Raw genomic sequence first — 24702 nt, 5'->3', positions numbered from 1 at the left:
AAAAAAAAAAACATTCTTATGCATACCAGAAAGCATTAGCAAGGGAAAACATAAGCATTAACTTCTTCCTCACTTATTTACAATGCTCTATCCCTGTCACTATTCCTGCTAAATGTATGGGGAAAATCTGAGTTTAGAGTTAAAAAGGAAGAAAAGAACAAAAGTGACATGAGTCAAAAAGCAATTACTCTGCTGGTTACAAAAGTATATGCTTAGTTTGTGACAATTTATCAAACTGTATGGCTTCTTTTTTTTTTTTTTTATGTTTATTTATTTTTGAGGGAGAGAGAGCACAAGTGGGAGAGGGGCAGAGAAAGAAGGAGACACAGAATCTGAAGCAGGCTCCAGCACCAAGCCCGATGTGGGGCTCAAACTCACAAACTGTGAGATCGTGACCTGAGCTGAAGTTGACACTTGACCGACTAAACCACCCAGGTGCCCCAAACGTATGGCTTTGATATGTACACTTTTCTGTATGTATATTATAATGAGATTTTTTAAAAATCACTGCAACTTTTTCTGCTGTTCCACAAAAAGCCTTTATTCCATAGCCAATACCCTTTGCCCCAAAAGTCCTAACCCCCACACCAAGATTCTAACTCTGAGGTGGCAGAAATGAAGGTGACTGTGCTAAAAGTTTGGGGCTCCATCTAAGTGCAGAAAGCTACACTGGTGTTAAAGACCAGATCAGCTGATGGCGTAGATATGTTTGTTTTACAGATGTAGAAACAAAGAAAGAGATTAAAAAATGTGTTCTCAGAAATAAAAAAACAATTTAGGAATGTATCCAGAAGATGTAACTCCTAGTCTCCATTAGCCACAAGGGACAGCTTACTGGGGATGCCAAGGGCATGCATCTATTAGTACCTTAATCAACCAAAGTGACCAATATGTCACTTTGAAGTATTTTAAAAGCCATACTGTTTTACAGATCTGTCCAGAAGTCTAAAGGAAAATCTGCCAAAAAAAAAATTCCTCAGAGAGAATGTCAACCGACTTACACACAGTTTGCTTTACAAATTAGGACCTAGTGTCTCAGACATTTGTGGCACAATTCAGCTCAAAATCTCATTAGACAAAGTTGCAGCATCCTTACCAAGAAACACCCCAGAAAAATGCAAATCCATAGACGGTATCATCCCAACTCCTCATTCCCACATGTTCAGCAGTTGCAGTCCTACTGTGCGTGTGCAGGGCAAGAACAGAACTTTTATTGCCAATGGTTACCACATAAAGCATAACTTATTCCTAAGCCAAACCGGCGCTGGCTCAGAAAGCTTCCCAGAATGATGGAAGGCATGACTTTAGGATGACTCAACTTTTGCTAATGCATAAAATAAAGCAGAGAAGAACTATCTGAAGGATCCACTTCTAAGCTTCAGCCAAATCAAAAGCCCAACATATCTACTTTGTGATGAATCTTCAGCTCCAGCTGACTGATTAAACAACATCAATGTGGACGTCTGTACTGTGGCCTAAGATATTCTAATTACAGACTCTTGGCTAGGAATCCCAGAAGCAACCACTTAGTTTCCAACCATACCACATTTTTATCTATGTTGTTGCTTCTGCCAGAAAAGTTGGCTACTCACATCTACCTAAAGAACTTCTTTTATCCTTCAAAATTAAGGACAGATCACCCTTCTAGGTTAATGTTCATCATCAGTTAATGTTTTTCTCCTCTGTGTTACCCCTGTACAATGTACACATTTCTATTTTGTAACACTTTATTACAAGTATTTATTTACATATCCATTTTTCCTACTAGACTGTATCTTTGAAGGAAAGATCAATATCATTTACCTTTCTGTGTGCAGTGCCTAGAATAATAACTAACATACAAAGGTACTCACCAAATATTTATGGAAAGGACTTGAATGGGGACAGTAAAAACCTTGATCCCCTCAGAAATGACTAGCTGACCTGAGAAAGAGGTTTTACAACTGAATAATCAAGAGAAAAAGAAAAAAATGTGCATATAAAACTGTAAAGCCCGTTATTTAAGGCAACATACAAAGGCATATACTGAACTGCAGCATAAAATAAATTGAAAACAAGAAAGAGAAATGAAAAAGATCAGAGGTCACTAGTAGTAAGGACATGACACAAGATGCATGCCAGAAAGTCCTTCACATTTACTAAAGGAAGTTACAAGTTTAGTGCTAACCTCTGAGACAATTAAGACAGAATCATTCTTAAAAACAAATTCATAAATGTGCATGAATTTAAATTAAAAAAAAAAAAAAAAAGCCCACACAGCACAACTATCTCTGACACTAAAAGCAGAAATTTCTCCCATGGGTTTCCAGAAAGAAGATACCACGCGATGCAAATGGCAATGATTCCCTAGACCTCCGTATTATTATTTGTCTTAATATAGGCTGCTGACCTTACACCAAAGTACAATTCAGTCAAAGCAATGCTACTAGAGACCAGTATGTCACCTAGGTACACACTTCTCAGATGGTTCTAGGCATGAATGACATGGCAAGAACAAAAGTAGGAGATGCCTGGTGATTTCCATCAGAGATAATAGTTTTGGATCGGTGGACAGAGGGAAGACAACCAGAAATATCACTGAAGCCCTCAAAAATAAAAATGTGTGGCAGATACATTTTATAGAGACCAAAGCATTAGAAAGAGTCTCCATGGTATCTTAAGTTCCTTCTGGTCTAATGTCTATATAGTAATACTTGGAAAAATAAAACTGAGCAGCAACTTCAATATTAAATATTTATGAGTTAACGTGAACGGCTTCCAAGAGGGGGAAAAACCTGGAGTTTCCCCCTGAAGCCCAACAAATAGTCTGCCGACTGGGAGAAGATCGCCAGCCAAGAAAACAACTTTTTCATATTCTCTATCTCAGCCCAAACATCACATCCAAGACAGTGAAAGCAGAGTAGACAGATGAATCTCTGGAACCTTTAAGAGTAGAGAGGGATTACAGAATGATAGAACTGCAGATACATCTCCCCAAGAGTATGGTCAGAAATAAAAAACAGTGCAGGAAATTGGTGAGAAAGGCAACAGGGGGAAAACAAAAAGGTCACTGCAATCTCTTACCCCAACCAACAGGCAGTATGTTACTATATAAAGTGAGCTGCTCCCACAGTAACATCAAATCACTACTCTATTCCTTCCTCAAGCAGCTGCAGAGTGACAAGGATCCTGTGTAAGGGTCTCATTCTTATTTGGAAGGCTCTTCACAGACTAGGAGCTGGATCCTAAGGGACGATTTATAGTACACCCTCACATACATTCCAGTTGGCTAGAACTCAGCAGCTGATTGCTCCCTTGTCTAACTTGGTAAAGAGCCAAAGGAGGACTTTTCTCAGTCAACTCTCCCAGGCTGGAAAATTCTCCAACCCCAGAGTGCTGGCTTAAGTCTGCATATCAGGTTATTCACAAGATGCCAAAACTACGTCCTTACATTGGCTCTGAACAAGTCTCTCAAGTACACCATACAGATTCCCACAGATCTCATAGCGATCTGGACATTAAGGCCAAAGATGGCTACTCTTCCTCTCACACAGAGAGCAACATGCTTCTGAAAGCACGGGCAACATCAAAACAAAGCTTTCGTAAACTATATATGAATCTCAACAATCCTTTTAAGGGTGAACATGCAACATACTCATTAAATGGCCTCCTTAAAACCTCTTTATTATACCCTACTGAGAACTCTCCCCATTCCACCAGTTACTCACATTGTCTCTCACACTATGGTTGGTCCTTATGCTATGAACAGCCAAATCCCAAATCTGTTTCTCTGACTGAGAGGAAATGAAAGAGGAGGAAACCTTAACGAGGTGTTTTTGGTGTCACCAAGCTCCTGTATTGGTGATTCCCAACCAAAACGGTACCACTCCTTTCAGGGAGTGCCTGGAAATGTGTGGGGGCCACCACTGGCATCTGGTGGGCAGGTCCAGGAATGCTAAACATCCTGCAGTGACAGTCCCACAAAACGAAGAACTGTCCCCCAAAAAGGCAGTAACACCCTTATTAACAATCAGTGTCCTAAATGAAGGGCCGCCACTGTATTAACTGCCTTCGCCCTTCCCAGCTTCTAGAGCAGTGGTGGGCAAGTATTTTCTGTAAAGGGCCAGACAGTAAATAGTTTAGGCCTTGTGGGCCACATACATCTCTGTCACATGCTGTCTCCTTTTTAAACAAGTCCTTACATAAGAATGCTATAAACCACTCTTGGCGTGCAGGCCACTGGCAGTCTTTTATCTACCCCTGTTCCAGTGTGTTACCTGACTCATCACAGTCTGTTCACACTGAGACATGCTGATTAAAATAAAATGCAATGAAGTGTGTTGTAAACAACTTTAATAACGTGTACTACAATTTTAACGAATGTAAAGAGAGCTTCAGAATTGAGCCTTAAAACCTAAAAATAGGACCATTATTCACTTCTAATTAATCAAACAGTTCCCCCCTGTCCTCTCCTCCTCTGCTGTGCAAGTCTTCTCCTGAATGTTTATTTTCAAACACGTTTCTCAAAGAGCCCCGGTCCTGCCTTTCCCCCTCTCCTCAGGATGCGTTACTTCCTATTCAGTATGTGTGCCACTCAGTAAGTCTCTTTAAAATTACTATTAACATTTTCTGAAATGTCTAAACCAAACCAAAGCCTGGAAATTCTGACTGGTATCTGGGTCCTGACTTTCCGGATGGTAGCTAAAGGTCACGTGGGGTGGAAAGTGGCCTGTGGGTAACACAGAATACACACATGCACGCGAACAGGATATGTTGGTAATCCGGTTTCCTGAGACCTGGTGAGTTGTGAGAGTTCTCATCAACACTGGTGGGGAAGATGAAAAGCCCTAAGCTCGGAAATACTGGATTGCAACAAAATGTCCATTCTTAGAATTAGATTTCTGGCTAAAGCAGAATGGGCAGGTAACACCTCTTTTCCCTCACGTTCTACTTCTCTAAAAACACAAACAAAACAAACACAAAAAAGAAATGAAGTCAGTATCTGACAAGGTTTCTTCAGTGTGGAAGCTGGTGTTTGCAGCATGGCTTATGTCACGTCTCAAGCCCAGAAAGATGAAGAGTGTGGTTTTGGTGTTTAACCAGCCTCAACTGCACCCTGGCACTCTGTTTCTTCCCCCAGAGAACTTTGCTCTGTTAGAGGAAAGAAACCAACCTCACATCTTGAAACGAAACGGCTAGGATAAAAATAAAGCCCTGAAGTGGTTTGGTGACCGAGGTCATACAGGGCGTTAAGGGTTTGTAGGTAGGGCCAATGTACTTTGAGAAACTTCCACTCACTGCCAACCACAAAGAGACAAAGAAAGACAGCAGTCCGAGAGTCCAGCAGTGGTCCAGGCTCCAGTCCCCGCCTGCTAGGGGCTGCATCTCAAAGAACACTTCACATTATCAATATCTGAAAAACCCAGTCCTGGTTCCACCTCTGAAGTACCGTCACCAAGTTCTGTTCCTCATGGCCTAAGAAAAAGAGAGCCAACCCTTCCTAAAAGAAAAAGGCCTCAGGAACGCCTGTCATCCTACGTGGCCAAACTTAGCTTCCAGGGTGGAGGAATACACTGCACACTACTTTAGAAAAGTAAACAGCTACCTGAATGACGTGATATTAATGGAACCCCCAAAGCAACCCTGCACAACTGTATACCCCCCCCTACTGATAGGACATCTTTGTATTTATAAGGCCAAAAAGCTAAGCAAACCTTGATAAATACGGGGTAATGAAATAATTGAGTTACCAGACAGAAAACATTTGCCTATTAGCACAGAGCCTCAATGCTTCTCTCACTGTAGATTAAATCAGTGCTTATGCCATCCAGGGAAAATCAGGGCAAAAGCTTTTTCGTGGCACTAGTTCTGGAAGTGCCAACCTAAAGGCTCACAATACTACTCTAAGAATTAAAACACTCCAATACGAGACCAGACATCTTGCCTAAGAAAGCAGGCCTTCTAAAACCGAGCTCTGAACTACAGCCATGTTCAGGGGCAGCGGGGGTGAGGGGAAGGTGGAGCTATTAGATGTGTGCCACCCACACACCACAGCTTTCTTTTCGCCACAGCAGTGGCAGTGGTGGTGGCAGCAGCAGTAGCTCAGGTGCACAAACTATGCAAAGGGGCACTGAAAAGCAAGACAAATGGTCTGAAGAAAATGCCACCTGCAAAACATGGTTAAAAAAAAAAAAATTAAGAAAGCCTTCAAACAACTGTAACAAGTTGAGCATGTGAAAGCTCGCGCTCTGGACCACCTGACCCGGGTTTCTCACAGTGAAGCTGTGCTCCTTTGCGGGCCAGTGTTTACTTTGCTGGACACACTTGATTCAATGCAGGAAAAAAAATATACACATGTATTACCCAGCCTCGTAGAGCCATGCATTCAGACGAAAGAAAATCATCATTCTCAACTTATGAAAGCACCTCTAAGGAAAAAAAAAAAACAAAACCAAACTAAAAACGTGGAAACATGGACACATGAGATTTGGGCAGGGGCAGCAGGCAAAGTGTCAGGCCAAAACTAGGATTTCCAAGCCTAGAGAAACGAGGTTCTCACTCTGCCAGAGATCTCAGATCAATGAAAAAGCCTGGGGTTAGGGAAAATTACATGAGACAAGAAAAGTTTATTTTTAATCAACCAGTTTGATGGGTGGCATTCAGACTCTACTAGAACACAGCCTGAAGCTTGTCAGTTCACACACTGAGGAAGAACAACTTCTTGCTTTTCACCAAGTTTGGCTGCAACAGGATGTTGAGGAAAGAACTGTCCCAGAGCTCTGTACGTAGGCCTCCATTCCCAGAGGTACAAATTTCATTAGGAAACAGAAGTGATAGCTCCAGGTTCCTTAGGCTCACTAGTACTAGACTATACAGAAAGAGTAAACCAGCCTGGTGGCAGGGCACATAGCTAACTAGTTTCTGGGTCAACACCAATGACAATATCATGTGAACACAAGCAAAACACTTACGCTCCTCCCTAAAAAAAGAGAAAACAAAACAACACTTATGGTCCAATGATTAAGACATTTCCAAACCGTAATCAGGCCTGTCTGAGGGGACTTGCCCGTCCTAAACAGAATCTCTGAGAAACAACTTAAAAACCTAGAATGCAATAACCCACGTTGGTGGCACTCTTAAAGCACTAATCACAAAATCAAATGCCTACAGAGGCAAGGCAGGTGACCAAAGTGGCTGTGTGTAAGTCCAGGAGAGTTGGGGGGTCGGTGGCAAATTGGAGAACACAAGCCCAATTAAAAGGGGGTAGCTGCTACTTGGCTCTGGCAAACTGTTGCCAGATCTTGATTTTTTTTTGTAAATTAGCTGGCAACTGATTGAAATGTTAAAACAAAACAAACAAAACCCCGCCATTTGTCTCACCTGAACCATCTGATCAGCCTTAGCATCACTAAAAGTGAGATAAACAGACACTTCCTAATGCAGTGCACAATGAGGCACACAGCTCACCTGTGAACCTGAATCTAACCAAGTTTCTAGAGCTAATTCTCATTTATAGGAATATGGGGGACAGAGGGAAAGGCTGAATGATACCACAAGGAGACAGACAAATTGAGAGTGTGGGAATTCTATAGCACAACTAACCTGCTTCTTTAACAAGCTTATAACATGAAGAACATCTTTCAAAGGGAAGGCAGAATTGTTCTTGATTAAAAGAAACTTAGAAGACGAGACAATCAAACATAACATGTAGGTCTTGATTTCAACAAACCAAATCTAAGAAGCCATTTGATAGATAATGTGGGAAATGAAGTTATGGATCAGATACAGAATGCCACAGACAGACATGGCAATGGCACCATGGTATATTAAAAAAGTCCTTTAAAAACCTTTTTTTTTTCTCTTTATTTTAGAAATAGAGAGAGAGAGGAGAGGGGCAGGAGAAGGAGAGAGAGCAAGCTCCACACTCAACGTGGAGCCTGACACTGGGCTCGATCCCACGACCCTGGGATCATGACCTGAGCCAAAATCAAGAGCCAGATGCTCAATCAACTGAGCCACCCAGGTGCCCCCAAAAAAGTCCATTATTTTTTACAAGGTGTGTACATAAGTGAAATATGTAGGGATGCAGTGATGTGACATCTAGGGTTTGTTTTAAAATACTTCAACCAAGGCAGGAGGAGGAGCGGAGCACGCAGGAGGGAAAGCTAAAACAAATGTGGGAAAGTCTTGATAATTGTTGAATACCAGTGACAATATGGGGATTCATTTTATTATTTTGTCTTGTGTGTATTTGAAATTTGTCATCATTAAATAAAACTCTTCACATCCAACAAAACAGGTCTGCATTTAGACAGCCAGTTTGTGAATTATTAAGCTTCACTGTTCACTTTAATTAGAAACAGTAAAAAAGGCAAAAATAAACCTAACAGCTTAAAAGATCATAACAAAAATGTAAGTATGTAATTAAGAACTACCACCAACAATACATGAGAAGTTACCATATGCTACTCATTGTGCTTCACATGCATTATCTCATTTAGTCTATCAGTATCACCGTCTTACAGATGAAGAAACTGCAGCTCATGCCCGAAGCCTCACTGCTGATAACTGATAAAACTAGGACTTGAACTTAGGACTTCCCAAAGCCCAAGCTGTTAACCTCTGCACTATCCTGCTTCTGACATATCAGATGCTGTACAAAATTAATGAAATCTATCAGGCTGCCAGCCTCTAAGAGAGATACAAGGACTTGTAGGCAAGCAACCATGGAAGGATTTCCCAAGTCCAACAGTAATATGAAGGGGGAAAAACAACCAAAGGTGAATAACAGTATGTACGACATGCCCTAATAATGTAAGAAAAGGGAGAGAACCATGTTTATATGTACACACACACACACACACACACACACACACACACACACGTTTTACCTATTTAAAAATATTGCTTTAAAATATTTGAAAAGGCAATCATTCCTCTGCTAGATCTTTTTATCTCTATTCCCACTGACCTAGAAGCCACCTCCAACACCACAACCTAGAAACTTTTCCAACTAGAACCCAGCTTTTCAAACAAAGTCACAAAGGTTCTATGCCCACAGGGCCTCAAATTAGCCCTCATGCCCCAATTTATTACCAGTTCAAGATGCTTCCTCATGAAACAGACCCTTTTATACTCAATCTTTCAAAACTAGAATGAGTCCTATTAGATGTCTAATCTTTCTTGAACTTGTTCTTCTTTATTGATGTAGCTTGAGAAGTTCCTCTTTACACAGGAAAGGGAGAACATTATGGTGTCACTCACTGTGCTACTTGGATAAATAGCAAGATACAGGTATCTGTGTTTGACTTCTGAAATTAGAATACCACTTTTCCAACCCAGTTCTGAGTTGATAATTAGGCATGGATTTTTCTCTTTTGACTCCCCAGGTTAATGGGTGTTAGACATTTCCAATCTATGTGCTATGCCCTACATAAATATGCAGGAGGGGCGCCTGGGTGGCTCAGTCGGTTGAGCGTCTGACTTCTGCTCAGGTCATGCTCTCACAGTTCGTGGGTTTGAGCCCTGTGTCAGGCTCTATGCTGACAGCTCAGAGCCTGGAGCCTGCATCGGATTCTGTGTCTCCCTCTCTCTCTGCACCCCCGCCCTCTGCTCACGCTCCGTCTCTCTCCCTCTCTCAAAAATAAATAAACATTAAACATGCAGGAAAAGCAAACCCTAAGATGTTAGTAGTGGTCAACACTAGATGGTACAAACACATTGTTTGTCTGCACTTTCAAATTGTTTACAGTAAGGACGTGTTGGCTTTGTAACTTTTTAAAGGCAATAAAAATACCAAAATGAAAAGAAAAAGAGGTTTGCCCTACTTAAAGCTATTGGCAATTTCCTCCAACAACCAAGACGCAAAGAAACATCACTAGTATCTTCTGCATGTTTGAGTTCACAATGCCTAAAGCACCGTCTAAAAGAGTAGCCCTCAAATTTTAATCAACAAACTGCAGGACAAAAAATTCAGTCAATTTCCATCCTACCTAATTTAGTGAATGAAACAGTACTGCTTTTGTTGAATTAACAACGCAGACATGACAAGTAAACAATGAGAAATTCCAGAAACAAATTATTTCCAGCATCCAGAAGTACATTATTTGGGCCCAGCCCACTGACCACTACCCATACATACCACAGCACCAAACAAGAAAGTGTTCCTGCAGAAGGCTCAGTCTCTCTCCTACTCCAACTTTCTCACATGATCCTCCAAATTACCGTATGTTTAGATACCTGCAAACCCTCTGCTGTGCCACACCTCCTCTGCCTTTGCCCATGCTGTCTCTTCTACTTGGAACACTCTCTTCTCACCTGGCCTAGTTAACTTTTCCAAGAAGTCTTCCAAAGTGACTCCCCTTTTCCTCACTACAACCCATGCTTCCACCTGGACTGAACCAAGTAGCCCTTCCCCATGCTTCGACGGTACCCAACGCACACCTCCCTCATGACACTTACCACAATATACTTGGTCATCATTATTTGTAGACTTCATATTTGTGAATTCAGCTACTTGCTAAAACTTATTAGTAACACCAAAATCAATCCCCATGGTGTTTCCGCAGACACTCGTGGACACACACAGAGTGGCAAAAAATTCAAGTTCCCTGATACACCTGTTCCCAGCTGAGGTCCAACAAGGTGACTCTCTGCCTTTTTGTTCAAGTTCTCATACTTTAAACAAGGGCCCTTTTCATACTCTATTAGTGCCATGCCTTTCACATTTGTGTGCTTCTTGTTGGTGATTTCACTGTTTAAAATGGCCTCCAAGCATAGTGCTTGAAATGCTGTCTAGTGTTCCTAAGTGCAAGAAGGCTGGGATGTGCCTTACAGAGAAAATGTGTGTATTTGTTCAGGCACAAGTTATAGTGCTGCCGGCCAGGAGTCACCAATATATATTAAATAAAGTGACTTTAAACAGAAACCTACATAAAACAAGATTATATACTAATCACCTGATGAAATTCTTATAACCAGAGGCTCACAGAAACCTAATCCTGTTTTTCCTTTAGAAGCAATGGTTCAGTATTCACTAATTCAGTGTCTGTGGTGACTTTATAGCACATAACCACCGCAAATGACAATAACCAACTGTATGCTGAAACATTCTGTTTACATAGCCATTACTTCCAGCAGATCAGAAGCTGGCAAACGAGGCCCACAGGCCAAAGGCAGGCTGCCACCAGTCTTTGTAAATAAAGTTTTACTGGAACACAGCCATGCTCATTCAGTTAGGTACCGTCTATGGCTATTTTAGCACTACAACTGCAGAGGTGAGTAGTTGTAAAAGAGACCATAGGACCTGTAAAGCCTCAAATATTGACTATATGGTCTTTTACAGGAAAGGCTTGCTGACCCATGCACTAGACTGTAAACTCTTTGAGGTAGTAACAATGTTGTATTCATCTTTACAACCCTAGAACAGAGGCACAATAGGACAGGTAAACCAACCTTTAGTCTGGTTAAACACTGGACCCAGAAGGCAGCCGTCTACTCCAAAATCTCAAGAATAACTGCAGTAAATTCTGGACTGGACATGAACAAGTCCTGGGGAGGTGGGGGGGGGGGGTAGGAACTATGCAAAGAAATAAAATAAATACTGAAATGTGACAGAAGGAACAGGAACAAAAGGAAAAAAAACAAGGCAAACAATATCATTTGGTGGATGAAATAGGATATGAGATTCAAATAAGGAAAGGCCAAATGATTGCTATTAGGAGCTACTGAAGTACAGTCCAGACTGAACCCCAAAACCATTTTGAAGGGCCAAAAGGAAGGAAGGCTTGTCAAGAGTTTGGCCAAATACACAATGACATTTTATTACCTAAAGCCATTTTCCACACATGGCACCAAACAAGTTATACAGTAACCACAGTCAGCTGGGAAAAGGAAATCAAATCATGCCAAAACACGAGAACTCAATGAAGTTGGAGAGACAAACATCTGTTAACGACTCCCATTCTCACTTGCTCATTCTTCCCCAGTCAACAGACACAAGTTAAATTGGATTCAAGATACAAACAGAGCAGTTCCCTGGTCTTTCAGTGTGAAAACGGGTCTCTGATCCTATAATCTCCTTAATTAACTCACTGTCTGCAACAACTTGTTTGCTAAGCAGTACCTTTTTCTGATTTCCAAAGGGACCTGAGGCATAGCAGAAGGCACACCCGCTAAATAAAGAATGCTTGGGACCCTTGTGACAACGAATTTGAGTAGCCTAGCTGTCAGGGGTAGAGTTTAAATAGAAGTCTCAATTAGTTTAAAAGGATGCCATTTACAGTTGAGGTTGGCAGTCCCTCCCCAGGTAGCATGTTCAACCCAAACCACATCTCAAGGCTAAAAACCAACAACCCACAAGCTAACCTCCTGCAGCCACTCAGAGAGAGATCCAAAACCCGTGCTTGGCAGAGAGAGAACAAACTAGTGGGGACTCTACTATCATTACTAACAACTACTTGAAACTACAAACTTTGTTTCTTATTCATGGATGTAAATTTTAGTAGTTTGTGCTAGAAATGGGAATTGTCAAAGGGGTAATTCTTAGTAAGGCTAATCATCCAAAAAAGACAGCTAAAATGAACAAGCAATGCTCAGCAAATATTTAAATTACACAGATAAGTTAAGCAAATGACACATACCTTCATAATAAAATATTCAGCCACACTAAGAACATACTAAGAAAAGATACTCTTGGACAAGTAGAAATAGAGTCTGTTTTGCTATAATCCTTGTTTTGAAAATATATGTTTGTTCCATTGTGATAAATATATTAGGGAACATTTTGAGTAGAACACAAATTTTGCACCTCCTTATGCATGATTCTGTTCATGAGAAACACTGGGTGAACATAGGAAACTGCACTCAGCTGAACCCAGCTACACAGGAAAACACACACACACACACACACACACACACACACACACACACACACACACGCTCACACGCTCTCTCTCTCCAAATATCTACCAGCTACTGCAGTTCACCATGTGAATTCACAGAAGCTAAACCTACCCACATGTGATGTTATACCTACTCGTACAATTCCAAATAACCTTCCCTCCATCACTTCACAAGAATCCACAAGCTATCATCCTTCTCTTTAAAAAAGAGTGTAACAGGGGGCACCCAGGTGGCTCAGTTGGTTAAGCATGCGTCTTCAGCGCAGGTCTCACAGTTTGTGAGTTCGAGCCCCGTATCGGGTGAGCTTGAGCCCCGCTTCAGGGTTCCCTCTCTGCCTCTCACTCACTCGCGCACCCTCTCTCTCACTCTCTCTCACCAAAAAAAAAAAAAAAAAAAAAAAAAAAAAAAAAAAAAAAAAAGCGGACGGGAACCTTTAGTCCTTCTGAAGCCCATTTCTGTAGGCAAAGTTCATTTCTTTTTCAAAATAGTATTTTTGTACTTCTAAATTTTTTCTAATGTTTATTTATTATTTTGAGACAGACACAGAGCATGAGTGGGGGAGGGGCAGAGAGAGAAGGAGACACAGAATCCGAAGCAGGGTCCAAGGCTCCAACCCGTCAGCACAGAGCCTGACGTGGGGCTCGAACCCACGGACTGTGGACCACGAGATCATGACCTGAGCCGAAGTCTGATGCTCAACTGACTGAGCCACGCAGGCACCCTAGTATCTTTTTATTTCTTAATCAATGGATAATGTATAAAACTGCACAACTGCCTTATTAGGTTCATATCTTTTTTTTAATACATCACTGAGGAAGTTTTTGAGTATTGTGCCCCATCCCCATCTTCCCCATAAGCTCTGTGGTTTTTACTGTGTGATTTTACATAGTACAGGGAATTTTAGGAAGTATGTTACATTATAACATTATAACAGAACCGATTGTATGTCCAGCTGATAATTTAAAAAAACGAACTATAGATTAGTATATACAGATATCCCTTGCTTTTCAAAAGTTCATGCTGTATCATTTTATTTTTACGAAAGACCTACAATAGTACCACTTTTGCTAACTGAAAGAAATCCAAAGGGGATTTTGGCTTTTATAAAAAAGCTGAAAAGCGAAACTAGCATTCAGCATTTGTTTTCAGAGGCAACGCGTACCTCGAGTGGCACCACCAAGCTCCTTCTCTGGGAACTACACTCGTCACCTCCGCATCAGGCCACCAGAGCTCTGAACTGTGTCTGCAAGCATCTGTGCTTTGTCCGATCTATTCTGTGCATCCATTAGCAAGATGTGTCTTATGGTATCAGAACAGCCTAAAAGAGGGTATTTTGGGGGTCTGGGAACGTCGAAAAAATTTTCCATACAAATTAATGGCAATGGTTTCTTTGCTTTATGCCATTTCAGCTTACAAAACATTTCATAGTAATGCTCTATTTTCAGATAGCAGGGGACATGTGCATAGGATAATCCCATTTTTGTTAAAAATATATTCCATGTGTCTACAGGTATGTGTGTACGTGTACACACTTATAAATGCTTGGAAAAAAGGTCTGGAAGGGCCTCCATCAAATAGTTAATAGTGGTGTCTCTGAAGGCAAGAATACAAGGGACTCTCATTTTAAACTTCATGGACACTGATTTAGATACAGTGCTATCCGTATTGGTATTACTTCTGCAATTAAAAAAAAAAATCCCCCTTAAAAAAAATAAATCTGTTCTAAGAGAAGTACTGAAAAGAGGATCGTCACACAATCTGATTATGTCCCAGCTTAAAATCCTACTGCTTAAAATCCTTAATACCTGATATCCAAATTCCTCAGTATTTATGAAGGATCTGCTCCCCTCTACCGTCTCCAGGCTCATTCCTCAGTTTCTTCCATCATTTATATATTCAACTAAGATTTATTTAAATTCCTGTAAATGTGGGCACTGGGGATAAAGTAAGTGAACAACTAGATATGGACCTCTCACAGAGCCATGAATCCAGCAAGGGAAAGATTTTAACCAACAACAACAAAACTGTACCCAAAAGTACTTAATTAAAAATGTGGTTACAAAGGGGTAACATCCAGGCTCAGGGATCAGAAAAAGCTTCCCTGGAAAAGGGAAATGATATTTAGACTGAGAATTTAAGGATAAGAATGGGACTGACAGAGAAGAGCACTGCAGAAAGAGAGAATGTGTGATAGCCAAGGGTCAGAAAAGAACTTGGGCCCTTCACGAAGAAACCAGTACAACAGGGCTGGGGGTGGGGGGGCGGAAGAGAAGTATGGTGAGAAGGTATGGTCAGAAGTTGCAGGGGCCAAATCATGTGGGGCCCGGTATACTACAGTACAGATTTTGGACATGACTCTGAGAGCAAACAGAAACAACTGAAGACTTTCAATCAAAAATGTGTATCTGGAAGCTCACTAAGGTTACTATCTAAAAAAAGGCCTGGGGTGCCTGGTGGCTCATTCAGTTAAGCGTCCAACTCTTGATTTTGGCTCAGGTCATGATCTCATGGTCCATGGGATCAAGTCTTGCACTCACAGCGCAGAGCCTGCTTGGAATTCTCTCTCTCTCCTATCTCTCTGCCCCTGACTCTTGCTTGCGCACACACATATGCACTCACTCAAAATAAATAAATACACATTAAAAAATAGTAAAATAAGGGGTACCTGGCTGGCTCAGTAGGTTAAATGTCTGACTGTTGGTTTCAGCTCAGGTCATAATCTAATAGTTCATGGGTTTGAGCCCTACACTGGGCTCTCCTCTGACGCGCAGAGCCTGCTTGGGATTCTCTCTCTCTCTCCTCTCTCTCTCTCTCTCTCTGTCTCCCTGCCTCTCCCTTGCTCGCTCTCAAAAAAAAAAAAAAAAAAAATTCTAAAAAAAAATTTTTTAATTAAAAAATAGTAATAAAAGAAAAAAAGAAAAAGAAATGTCAAAGGAGGACCAAGAATAAATGTGAAAAGACCATTAGGAACTTTTTCAAACGTCTGTGGATTACCGATGAGAACTTGGACTAGGATGATGGTAGTGGAAATCGAGAAAAGTATATATATAGTATAGCCTCCGGCCATACTGCAGTTCCCAAGCCTCAGGTCTCAGAGAGGAAATGCCCTTACATCATCCTTCAGCTGCAAAATGCCTAACCCTTCCGAAACCCTGCCCAAATTAGGTGCCCTGGCCCTGTTCTTCTGTAGCCTCTCATGCTCCCCTTTATCATAGCACTTGCCACACTGCACTACAATCACATATGTATGTTTTTGTCTTCCCCACATGACTGAGTGCTCCCTGAGGTCAAAGATCATTTTTGGTTGTTATTGGTTGTTTTAATCTCTATCTGTACCCCCAATGCCTAATCACTCAAATGTCTGTGACTGAATCCCCACTTCTTGTCAACTATAGGTTCCAAGGAATGGAGAGAACAAGCCAAGTTCTTGGGGCCTTCTCTAAAAAAGAAAATATGGGAAGCAGACTTAGGGTTTGAGAAAGCAGGTGAAAAAGGAAGGGAGGTTTCCTGGCTGGATAAATGAAGAGCTATGAAACTGCAGACTTCTTCCCCTGGTGCTGGCAGTCTCAAACTAAAAGCCCAACCTCACAGATGTAAATTTAAGAGAAATTAAGGAAAGTAATTGCCCAAGAATAAGTAAGCTGAAAATACATAAACAACATGAATAGTTACGAAAGAAATGACCACTTAACTCCGCTTATATCTTTAATCATTTGAAATTTCTACTAAACTTACATTCATATATTATTAGTAAAATTAAAAATAAAATAATTAATAAAACTTAATACACCTAATGACAGCCCATAAACTGAAAATGCCTTCTCTGAGATGCAAACAAGAATAAAAACATAAATGGGGCGCCTGGGTAGCTGAGTCAGTTGAGCGTCTGACTTCGGCTCAGGGCATGATCTCCCGGATCGTGAGTTCGAGCCCCACATCGGGCTCTGTGCTGACAGCTCAGAGCCTGGAGCCTGCTTCAGATTCTGTGTCCCCCTCTCTCTCTGCCCCACCCCTGCTTATGCTCTGTCTCTCTCTGTCTTTCAAAACTGAATAAACATTAAAAAAAAAAAAGAATAAAAACATAAACTTATAAACACAGTACTTAAAAATCAATGAGGCACAATGGGAGAGAGATCTATAGAGTATTAGTTACAACCTTAACCTTTACAAAGGATACTCCCCAACCTTGAGGCCAAGGTCAAAGAAAGCCATAAAATGCTTTCTCAAATTGCTGTTGCTGCTTTCATTTTATTTATTTATTTATTTATTTATTTATTTATTTATTTAAACGTTTATTTATTTTTTTAGAGAGAGATACAGCACAAGCAGGGGAGGGGCAGAGAGAGAGGGAGAAACAGAATCCAAAGCAGGCTCCAGGTTCCAGACTCTGAGCTGTCAGCACAGAGCCCGACAAAGGGCTCAAACCCAGAAACTGTGAGATCGTGACCTGAGCCAAAGTGGGATGCTTAACCGACAGCCACCCAGGCACCCCCCTGCTTTCATTTTAAAGACAGACAGTGGAGCTAACCCAATAGAATGACTCCTCTCTTATTCATACAGGCTTCCAATTTGGGGCTGCAATATCCAAACTAGAAAAGGGCAACAGTGAGACAGTCTACCTTCAGTCTCCCCTGAAGCACCCCATGCAAATCATGGCACATAGCAAACTGGAAGTGTCATTCATAAGCAATATCTACTTTCCAAGTCATGCAGAAAAGAGCTAAAGAAGGACATAAAAAGAGAAAATGGCAATTTTAAATTAAACCACAAAGAAGTCCTCCTATTCTACTACTTTTGATTCATTCTTAGCAGACAACAATGTCTCCAACTTCAAAGAGAAAAAAGTAAACATCTTTCTCCTCTAATACCCACAAACTTACCTGATCCCCAATTACCTGCCCCCATCTCCCTCAAGTGTAAGAAGGATCTCTCACCTTCAGTCAGGCTAATCTCTGCACTTGTGCTCCAGATTCTACTCCCTTCCAATCCTCTGCAAGGACGTCTCCCTGCCATCTATGTCCTTACTCTCTTAGACCTTCAGCCTATTTATCACTGTTTTCTCCTCAAGTGACTAAATCTACTCTCATGACTTCAATTCCATCTATAAGGGGATGCCTTCAAATATCTTCATCTCTAACTTAGAACACTCTCCCTACTTTTGACATGTTAGCCTTTAAATCTCTTTTCAGTGTCCTACAGAAATTCCAGCATGTCCAAAACTAAACTCACTGTTTTTCTCCTAAAACCAATTCTACCTCTATTCCCTATCTCAAGGAATAGACCAGTACTCACCCGGTTTCCAAGCCAGAAACACCTAGATAGGTATTACTTTTGACTTCCTCTTGTCCTTCAGCTCCCCATGTCCAATCAGGTCCTTTGGATTCTACCTCATTAATATATATCGTATATCTGTTCACTTCTCCCCATCTCCGGAGCTATTTCCTGGTTCAGATCTTTTTCACATCTTACTTGGATTATTGTAGCAAACTCTCATTCTTATTTCTAAGAAGTAATTTGTCAGATACACATTTTAGAGATATAACTATGGCTGCTTTGTGAAAAGTTTGGAGAAGGGTAAGATTAGAAGGGTAGACAGGAGAAGGGTAAGATCACACCATCATTCACTCCACTATGAATTTTACTCTCAAGGCACAATGAACCAGCCATTTGCAGTTTTCCAACTATGCTCTCTCTCTAGCTTCACAAAATCACAACAGAATTCGAAAGCATCATATTGGTGACTACAAAGCCAAAGCAGCAAAAAATTCTCATCCTATACTAAGTAAATCTTCCTCTAGAAAAACTAGTTTTACTAAATTCTACAGTGCCACATAGTGGTGAGAGAGGGAAGCATATAATAAAGTGAAAGAAGTGTAGCTGGAAGTGAGAGATGACATCAGAGGGCCTGAAGTGATTTACCTTCCCTGTGATTAATGGTAAATGTCTGTGCACTGATTCCCAGTTGCATGTACTGGGGCACCCATGTCTACTTAGTTAGTCTTGCTCATTAGATCACCCTCAGCAACTTACATCACTTGGGCTCAGGCTGCCCAGCCCATTCTCCTGCTCAGAATCCTTCCCAGATTCAGTGCCCTGGGAGGACCGAGGATGTGATGGGTGGATCCAGATCTCTAAGCGAGTGGTGTCATCTCCAACATGCCGGAAAGTAGACTTCTTTCCTTTCCGCCATTGGTCAGGGCTCAGTTCCAACTCCTCATGTTGCTTTTTTTCCATCTGTTCTGCCTGTACAATATACAAACACATAAGCTCAGACTCTCCTGGAATTCAGCTAATAAAAACAGGCGCTCACCTCACCTGAGTTTGTTGCCCAGGGGCTATAAAAAGTAAAGACTTTGCTATAGTCCCAAAGTAGCAAAGTATCATCTGCTTTGTCTCATAGGCGTTGTTAATTCCATAAACAAGATGCACACCAAGGGCCCTGGAGAACTTTCCTAAACATGAGTTTGGTTCTGCATAGAGGCTGACTGACTCCATCAGCACAGCCCAATGGGACCCCTTGAGGCCATCATAAGTCATTCTCCTGAGGACACAGAGGCACTAAGAGAAACACATTCTGTTAGGAAGGAATGAGTCTGCCTGCATCCCCACTCACCTTTCGTTTGGTCTCTTCAAACAAGCTCATGAGACTCTCCTTGGCAGTCAGGATAGGGTTGCTGGCAGCTAAACTGCGCATATAGTAATAGACAGCATCAAGCTTCCTCCTCTGCAGAAAGAGGCCAAAGACATCGAGTCAACCAATTCTTTTTCTGACTCCAGCCCGAGTCAGCTGACCTAGAAAATTACTATCTCTCCCAGGCTGTGAGGAATTCCAATAAGAAAATCAGAATGCTATCCACGGAAGAAGCCATGGCAACTACATCAGAGAGCTCTTCTTGCACAGTACTGTATCTTATGAGCCAAGTGCTCACAAGGGGGAGAAAAAGAATGAAGCGCCTCATGAAATATAAAATCCAGTTACCTTTTGGTTTTAGAAAAATACAAGGTTCAGCTCACTAATTAGTATTTTAAAAATTATAAACAATGGCAACATCACTGATTAAATATACAGAGACAAGTGACCATCACTTTATAGATTTTACCTCTAAGCCTAAGGACACTGCCCCACAGGCATTATGATTCCCATTTTAGAAATGAGGAAAAGGAAGCTCAAAGAGATTGCTGTCCAACAACCTAAGTTGTCCAACAAGGTCTCCAAGCCAAATCCCGGGTAAGCCAATATATGAACCTTGGACTGTCTGGTTCCTACGTTCAATTTTCACTATACCACACTGACTCTACTGAGGAAGGGAAATACAAACTACTATCCAATGAATTCAGCAAATAAATACTTCAAGTCAGTTTTACAACCAGTTAATAAGGAAAAGAAGTAAAACAGAGAGGCCAGAAAGGAGAAAAAAAAAAAGAAAACACTGAAATAAAGGGAGAAGGAATGTCAAAAACCCTTTCTCTCTTCAAGTTCATATACACTTTTCCCCTTTTTTCTGTCTCAAAATGCATCTAGAATACTAACTTCTCTCTCTCCCCAGTAACTCATTCCTCAAAACTTGCATTTTAAACAAACAAACAAACAAACAACAATAACAAAAAACCTTACATCTTGTATTCTGCTAGCATGGTTAAAGATACACATTCTAAGGTCAACTGCCTGAGTTTGAACTGGTCCTGCCATTTATTAGGTATAACTCAAAAGAAATCAACCTAGAGGTTTCCTTATCTGTAAAATGGAGATGTTTACACACATATGGCTCCCAAAAAGATTAAAATTCATATAATGCATACACTTTAACAGAATATCTGACATACTATTACAGTCAGTTCAATGGGGACTATTTGTTTTTTAAGATTTTATTTTTAAGTAATCTCTAGTACACCCAATGTGGGGCTCAAACTCACAACCCCTAGGTCAAGAGTTGCATGCTCTACTGACTGAGCCAGCCAGGTGCCTCCAGTGGGGGCTATTTTTAATATTATTCTATTCCATACTAATCTCAGTCTATACCACTCACTTGATTTTAGGCTGTTTTGTCAATTCTACAATGATTTTTTCATATTTTAACGTCTCTGAAATTGATTTACAATCAATATCTACCATTATATCTCATTTATAGTAACTCACATATTCTTTCTTAGTGCTCCAGAAAATAACAGTGCATTTAACACTCAACGCATCACATTTCATGAAGTCTAATTTGTATCACTCTCTACATACGTCACTTGTCTTTTCAATACTTTTTTTCAGATCATATCACATATTCATCATTCAGACTACCTAGCAAAGCACTGTGCACAAGCATGTTCCATTGAATTCTTGAGATTCACTGAAATACTGATAGAAGGCACAGAAAACTGAGAAAGTGACACTGAAAGACAAGTAGAATAAAAGACAGACAGAAAAAGAGGGACAGAGGAAAAGAACTTGAAAGGAGTACTAATTTAGGTCAGAGATTTATGAAAGAAAAATATACCAATTTAATCAGAATGGGAAAAAGCCATTGAGGGAATTCAGTAAAGCTGTAAGGCTAAGATCAATGCTCAAAAATCAATTATATTTCTATACATTAGTAATAAACAACCTTTAAGAGAAATTAAGAAAATAATTCCATTTACAATAGCATCAAAAATAATAACATACTTAGGAATGAATTTAATAACCAAGTGTAAACGTGTAAAACTTATATACTGAAGATTATAAAACGTGTCTGAAAGAAATTAAAGAAGACGTAAATAAACCAAAAACATCTGTGTAAATACTCCCCAAAGCAACTACACGGTCAACGTAATTCTTATGAAAATCCCAATGACTCTTTTTGCAGAAATGAAAAAACTGATCCTAAAATCCATATGGAATTACAAGAAACCCCAAATAGCAAAAATAATATTGAAAAAGAAGAATAAAGGTGGAAAACTCATACATCCTGATTTCAAAACTGACCACAAAGCTACAGTAATTAAAAGAATGCTGGCGTTGCTGGCATAAGGGTGGACATATGGGTCCATGGAAGAGAACTAAGAGTCCAGAAATAAACCATGCACCAAATGATTTTGAACAAGGATTCCAAGACTAGGCAATAGGGAAAGAACATTCAACAAATGGTACTGGAACGACTGATATCTATATGCAAAAGACTGAAGTTGGACTCTATTTCACACCAACTACAAAAATTAATGAAAAATGGATCAAAGATCTAAATACAGAAGCCATAACTATAAAAACTCCTAGAAGAAAACATAGCTTAACTCTCAATTTGATAATAGTTTCAAAGCTATGACACAAAAGCACAAGCAACAAAAGAAAAGATAAATAAATTGGACTTCATCAAAATTTAAAACTTTTGGGCATCAGAAGACATTATCAAGAAAGTGAAAAGACAGGGGCACCAGGGTGGTTCAGTTGGTTAAGCGTCTGACTCTTGACTCCAGCTCAGGTCATGATCTCACAGTTTGTGAGTTTGAGCCCCGCAATGGGCTCTGCACTATCAGTGCAGAGCTTGCTTGTGATTCTTTCTCTCCCTCTCTTTCTGCCCCTCCCTTGTCCTCTCTCTCTAAGTTTATAAACTTAAAAAAAATTTTTTTAAAGAAAAAAATGGGCAAAGGATTTGAACAGACATTTCTCCAAATGGCCAGTAAGTATAGCTCAATAGTGTTAGTCATTAGGGAAATGCAAATCAAAACCACAATGAGATACTACTTCAAAATCAATAGATTTGTAGGTTAGTAACAAACTGATTCTAAAGCTAATACAGAAAAGCAGATCCAGAATAGCCTACACAATACTGACAAAGAAGAACATGGTCAGAAGACCAAACTCCCTCACTTCAAGACTTACTATAAAGCTACAGTAATCAAGACAATGGTACAGCTCAAGAACAGCCAAATAGATCAATGGAATGTAATAGAAAACCCAGAAAGAGACCCACACAGTTATAGTCAGCTGATCTTTGACAGAGGAGGAAAGGCAATTCAATGGAGAAGGGATCACCTTTTCAACAAATGGAGTTGAAACAACTGGACATCTACATGCAAAACAATGGATCTTGCACAGACCTTAAAACTTTCATAACAATTAACTCAAAATGGATCACAGAACCTAGATGTAAAATGCAAAACTACACAACTCCTAGAAGATAACACAGGAGAAAATCTAGGTAACCTTGGGTTTGGTGAAGAGTTCTTAGATATTAAACCATAAGCACAATCCACAAAAGAAAAAGTTGATAAGATGGATTTCATTAAAATTAAAAATCTTATTCTGTGCTGAGAAAATGAAAAGATATGGGGCACCTGGGTGGCTCAGTCAGTTAAGCGTCCAGCTCTTGGTTTCAGCTCAAGTCATGATCTCATGGTTTGTGAGTTCAAGCCCCACATCAGGCTCCATGCTGACAGTGCAGAGCCTGCTTGGGGTTCTTTCTCTCTCTCTCTCTCTCTCTCTCTCTCTCTCTCTCTCTCTCTCTCTCTGTCCCTCCCCCACTCACTCTCCCCGTCTCTCTGTCAAAAATAAATAAACTTTAAAAAATTTTTTTAATTAAAAAATAAAAAGAAAGAAAATGAAAAGATAAACCACACACAGAGAAAACATTTGCAAAACACGTGTCTGATAAAAGAGTGGTATTCAAAATATACTCTTGGGGGCGCCTGGGTGGCTCAGTTGGTTAAGCATCTGACTTGGGCTCAGGTCATGATCTTTTGGTTCATGAGTTCGAGCCCGGCATTAGGCTCTGTGCTGACAGCTCAGAGCCTGGAGCCTGCTTTGGATTCTGTGTCTCCCTCTCTCTCTGCCCCTCCCCAACTCACGCTCTGCCTCTCTTTCTCAAGAATAAATAAACATTAAAAAAATTTCAAAATAGGGGTGCCTGTGTGTCTCAGTCGGTTGAGCGTCCGACTTCAGCTCAGGTCATAACCTCACAGTTTGTGGGTTCGAGCCCTGCATCAGGCTCTGTGCTGACCAGTTGCTCAGAGCCTGGAGCCTGCTTCAGATTCTGTGTCTCCTTCTCTCTCTGCCCCTCCCCTGCTCACACTTTGTCTCACTCTGCTTCTCAAAAATAAATAAATGTAAAAAAAAAAAAAAAAGAAAAATTTAAAAAAATTCAAAATATACTCTTTAAATAATTTTTTTAATATTTATTTATTTTTGGGAGATAGACAGAGTGGGGGAGGGCGAGAGAGAGAGGGAGACACAGAATCCAAAGCAGGCTCCAGGCTCTGAGCCTGTCAGCACAGAGCCCAATGCGGGGCTTGAACCCACAAAGCACGGGATCATGACCTGGGCTGAAGTCAGACGCTCAACCGACTGAGCCACCCAGTCACCCCGAAAATATACTCTTAAAACTTAACAGTAAGAAAAAAAACAACCCAATTTAAAAATGGGCAAAAGATCAACACACCTCACAAAGAAGATGCACACAGATGGCAAATAAGCACACGAAAAGATGCTCACATCATATATCATTAGGGAACTGCAAAGTAAAATGAGATGATAACACTACACACCCATCAGAATGACCAAAATCCAAAACACTGATAACACTAAATGCTTATGAGGATGCAGAGCAACGGGAACTCTCACCCACGGCCAGCGGGGATGCAAAATGGCACAGCCACTTCAGAAGACAATTTGGCAGTTTCTTCCAAAACTACATCCGCTCTTACCATACAATCCAGCAATCACACCCTTTGGTATTTACTCAAATGAAATGAAAACTTATGTCCACACAAAGCCCTGCACACAAACATTTATAGCATTTTTATTCATAATTGCCAAAACTCGTAAGCAACCAAGATGTCTTTCCATAGGGGAATGGA

At 40.6% G+C, this 24702-nt stretch overlaps 1 protein-coding gene across 4 annotated transcripts in view; it reads right to left on the bottom strand.

The window, feature by feature from the left end:
- SMG6 (SMG6 nonsense mediated mRNA decay factor) overlaps nt 1-24702 on the bottom strand; it is a 227435-nt gene that overhangs the window by 191340 nt on the left and 11393 nt on the right. For all 4 annotated transcript variants that reach the window (XM_045044028.1, XM_045044029.1, XM_045044030.1 and 1 more), the window contains exons 7-8: nt 19496-19606; nt 18913-19125 (exon numbers count right to left, since the gene is read on the bottom strand). In XM_045044028.1, coding sequence (XP_044899963.1) covers nt 18913-19125; nt 19496-19606 — 324 coding nt within the window. The remainder of the gene's footprint in view (nt 1-18912; nt 19126-19495; nt 19607-24702) is intronic.

The sequence above is a fragment of the Felis catus genome, chromosome E1 (genome assembly GCF_018350175.1).
Source record: "Felis catus isolate Fca126 chromosome E1, F.catus_Fca126_mat1.0, whole genome shotgun sequence".
In the NCBI taxonomy this organism is placed as follows: Eukaryota; Metazoa; Chordata; class Mammalia; order Carnivora; family Felidae; genus Felis; species Felis catus.
The sequence above is the reverse complement of the archived record's forward strand: the minus strand, read 5'-3'. Positions and strand labels throughout refer to the sequence as shown.